The sequence below is a fragment of the Erigeron canadensis genome, chromosome 2 (assembly GCF_010389155.1).
Source record: "Erigeron canadensis isolate Cc75 chromosome 2, C_canadensis_v1, whole genome shotgun sequence".
NCBI classification, from domain to species: domain Eukaryota; kingdom Viridiplantae; phylum Streptophyta; class Magnoliopsida; order Asterales; family Asteraceae; genus Erigeron; species Erigeron canadensis.
The window spans coordinates 29,358,977-29,363,058 of record NC_057762.1 but is presented as its reverse complement, the minus strand read 5'-3'; the positions used below and the strand labels follow the sequence as shown (position 1 = coordinate 29,363,058).

Below are 4,082 nucleotides of genomic sequence, written 5' to 3'. Positions count from 1 at the left end.
TTACGACATCTCTCGTACTATAAACTGGAGACGCTGTAACGCGCGGGCACTAAGCTAGTTATTATTAAAGAGTTTAGGAAGAAAGCTAGCTAAGTGCATAAGCAGGCTGTCTAATTATGTTTCAAACCAAGACCATTTCCAATTAAGTTCTTCGCTTAAATCCAATTATATCTTCCATCGGCTTAGTAATCTCCGGAAAATATCACCATCTTCTTGCTGTTTCCACCTGTTTTTTTCTATTCCATAATTCTATCATCAAATCTAGATTAATACTAACTTAACACTATCAACTTAAACTTTCATTATATTATGAAAACCATGAAGAACAACTTGATAAGTTGTTTTTGTTGCACTTCTTATGAAGATCAAGAACCAAAGATCAGGTATATATACTTGCTCGCTTCGGATCAGTTTTTCGCTATCATCTTTTTAATTTGCTATATATGATATGATCTTGAGTAATCAAATATCAAATCTATCGATCAAACCAGTTTTTTTTTTATATATATATATTTTTTGATTGCTTGTGCAGTCCCCAAAAGAGTAGGGATCAGTACCCATGGAATATGTACACCCTCAAAGAACTTGTACATGCAACAAACAATTTCCATATAGATAACAAGATAGGTGAAGGAGGTTTTGGGAGTGTTTATTGGGGCCGAACAAGTAAAGGCGCTGAGGTAATCTTTCATCCCTTTGAATTGTGTCCTACTTGCTTTGTGACAAACTAATCCCAAGAGCTGACTCGCTTTGCGAGCTCAGAGTCAGAGCTGAGCATGTGAGCCTCTGTGGCCAACTGGCCACTATGGTTATTTTTTTTAAAGGAACCAGTTTTTGTATCATTATTTTGTGAGATAGGGTTACGATGAAACAATAGATCGAGAAAAAAATGTTACGTAAGGTATAGTTGTATTTATAGTTTGATGATCTTGTAGTTAGCAGTGAAAAGACTCAAATCCATAAACGCAAAAGCGGAAATGGAATTTGCAGTAGAGGTAGAGATTCTTGGAAGAGTTAGACACAAGAATTTGTTGGGGCTAAAAGGATTTTATGCTGGTGGAGATGAAAGGCTTATAGTCTATGATTATATGCCGAACCACAGCTTGCTCACTCACCTCCATGGCCAACTTGCAGCTGATTGTCTTCTAGACTGGCCACGACGAATGAGCATAGCCATTGGTTCAGCCGAAGGGTTAGCGTAAGTTCCCCTAATTGATGAACCATGACTTAAAGGTTTCACTTAATTAAGGGTCTAATCACCATTCTACTCTACTAGCTTGTTACTAATTGTTTTTTCCCCTTAAATTGGAATATAATTGATGATTAGGTACTTGCACCATGAGGTAACACCTCATATAATCCATAGAGACATAAAAGCTAGTAATGTACTTCTAGATTCGGATTTTCAAGCAAAAGTTGCTGATTTTGGGTTCGCAAAACTGATACCAGATGGGGTCACCCATATGACGACACGAGTGAAGGGAACCTTAGGGTATCTTGCACCTGAATATGCCATGTGGGGAAAAGTCTCAGAAAGTTGTGATGTCTATAGCTTTGGAATATTACTATTAGAAATCTTGAGTGCAAAAAAGCCATTAGAAAAGCTCCCGGGTGGTATCAAGCGTGATATCATACAATGGGCTACACCATTTGTACAAAAGGACGCTTATGAGCATATAGCTGACCCTAAATTGAAAGGTAGATTTGATCTTACACAGCTAAAAGTTGTGGTCAAAATAGCCATGGCTTGTACCGATAGCAATCCAGAGAATCGGCCTAGTATGTTGGAGGTCGTGGCGTGGTTGAAGGGTGGTGTTGGTAGTAGAAGGAAGGAGATACATATTGTTAAAGACCGAGATGATGAAACTGAATATGAAGATGACTTTGGTGACGACGATACCGATTATTATGAAACTTTTGATATGCAGAGGGATTCAGGCAGGGTTCCAAGAATGCCATCATCAAGAAGAGCATAAGTCAAAGCTAGAATTTTGTGAAATAATGCACAAAAAATTGGTTCTTGATTGTAATGTAACTTTAATTTTGATTTGTCATGTAATTAAACTTTTATATTTTGCGAATTATTATTCTTGTACTTGATTTGTAAAATTTGATTTTTCGCTATATAATGTCTTCATCATCGGCTTAATTAATTAATTAATTAATTGCGAAGGTTAAACTAAATATTACAAATCTAATTAGCCGGCCTACAAGAAACCTTTCATCAACGGCCACCTTCACAATATCTCTGTAACTTTAGCATAAAGTTATATTGAACTCTTTGATTATATATGTTATTGTCACTATATATTTTTGCTATGCGTTCTGCAACATCTCGATCAGATGACTACAGTATATATCTTTATATTTGACTATATATGAATAAGTGAATAACTTTATTTCAGACATAATATTACTCCCTTCGTTCACATAATTTGGCTTAATTATGTTTAAGGACCATTGATAATTAAAGACTTGTTATTAGACGACACCTAACAAACGAACCACGACTGTTCAAAACATATATATGCACTAATACACACACTAATAATAATAATAATAATAATAATAATAATAATAATAATAATAATAATAATAATAATAATAATAATAATAACAATATATAATAATCTCATTTGCATTATTTATTTTGACTTTTATGCTCAACATTTTTAGACTTGGTCATAAACATCAAAACATCCCTTTTCTTGACATATATTAAAAATAACGCTTAGACAAATTTATATTTATATTTGTATTTTTAGTAGAAATTAAAGTTACCTCAAGTGGGAAATAACGTTCGTTGTAAATTGTAGTCGTGTAATTCGTTCAAATTAAAAATTGATATTTTTAAAAGAATAATTAATTACTTTAAAAATGTTTTAAAAAAAAAAAAAAGTAGAAGTGGATAATAAATTGGATTAAGTAAATGTATACGGTTTTTTTTTATTAAGCTTAAATAAACCTTACCAAATAAATATTTCTGGAACATTGAATATTTACAATGTTACAATTGTGATTCGTAATTAACTTCATCTCATAGAGTAATTTTGAAAAGAAAATAAAAGTATTTGATTAGAGAAGAGGGCCGATGATTTGGTTGCATGTATTGGCCGGCTAACAAATAAAAACGGGCCGAGCCTACTATCTTAAAGGGCCTTGCGCATGTATAGAGTGGCGCTTTTTCCTGTTTGGACCCCTTTTGACCCCAATGCTAAAAAAACTCACGCTGCCCTTTGTAAATTGTAAGGTTTTTCTTTAAATGGTAAACATTTTTGGAGTTTAGAGGTAATACTTCAGGGCTCTTTCTTAGACCCACTAGATTAAAAGTTCATTTGGCCTGAAAAATACAACTTCGGTATCAATATCGACAATATGGAAAACTAGCTTAGTAACCCGCGTATTACGCAAGCAGATCAAGAAAAATTTTACTTGAATTTAACGAAAATTGTTTGTGAATATCATGTAGTTCGATAAAATATATATTAAACTTAAAAGATAGAAAGCACGTAACCATTTGCATATAGCAAACTAATATATTTAAAAGTGAAGATATTTAATGAAGAAATAGAGAAAATCAAAATTTAATTAGATATGATGTCGTAAATTAATTAGATAAAATATAAATAATTAATAAGAAAATGTCTAGTGTTGTCAAGTAATATTTTTTTTAAAATATTGATTTCATCACAATATTCTTGCTATTTATATAAGTGATTAACAAAATTTTACTACTCCCTCTAAACAAATAAAAAGCCATTAAACTTAATTATTCTGGAAGGGACTAGCATCTAGCAATGAATGTTTTTTAGTTGATTGTTACACTACAACAAATTTCACGTACTTATGACTTGAAATGAGTTATTGCAGTAGAATCCAACTTCATGATGCGAGCATCGATCATACAAAAAGCATTCATGTCACTTAGACCGATGCTTATAGCAAGTCTTCACTTACGTCTTCAATGCCTAAGGACGCATACGACAATAGACACCCATCGTCCTCCGTCCAGCGTCTTAGCATTTGTTCTTGTGGAAGAAGTTGGGGGACGCTCCAAGGGGGTCCTTTTTATCTTTTTTATT

At 33.0% G+C, this 4,082-nt stretch overlaps 1 protein-coding gene across 1 annotated transcript; it reads left to right on the top strand.

Moving 5' to 3' along the window:
* The first annotated feature begins 309 nt into the window (after positions 1 to 309).
* LOC122588047 (PTI1-like tyrosine-protein kinase At3g15890) lies at positions 310 to 1,976 on the top strand. Its single transcript, XM_043760190.1, has 4 exons — positions 310 to 383; positions 533 to 680; positions 936 to 1,198; positions 1,328 to 1,976. The coding sequence occupies exons 1-4, from the start codon at positions 310 to 312 to the stop codon at positions 1,974 to 1,976; spliced, it is 1,134 nt and encodes a 377-aa protein (XP_043616125.1).
* The last annotated feature ends 2,106 nt before the right edge of the window (positions 1,977 to 4,082 follow it).

Coding starts and splice junctions, on each gene's coding strand:
- LOC122588047 (XM_043760190.1), top strand. CDS start 310: ATGAAAACCATGAAGAACAACTTGATAAGTTGTTTTTGTTGCACTTCT. Junction 384..532: donor GATCAAGAACCAAAGATCAG/GTATATATACTT, acceptor TTGCTTGTGCAG/TCCCCAAAAGAGTAGGGATC. Junction 681..935: donor GAACAAGTAAAGGCGCTGAG/GTAATCTTTCAT, acceptor ATGATCTTGTAG/TTAGCAGTGAAAAGACTCAA.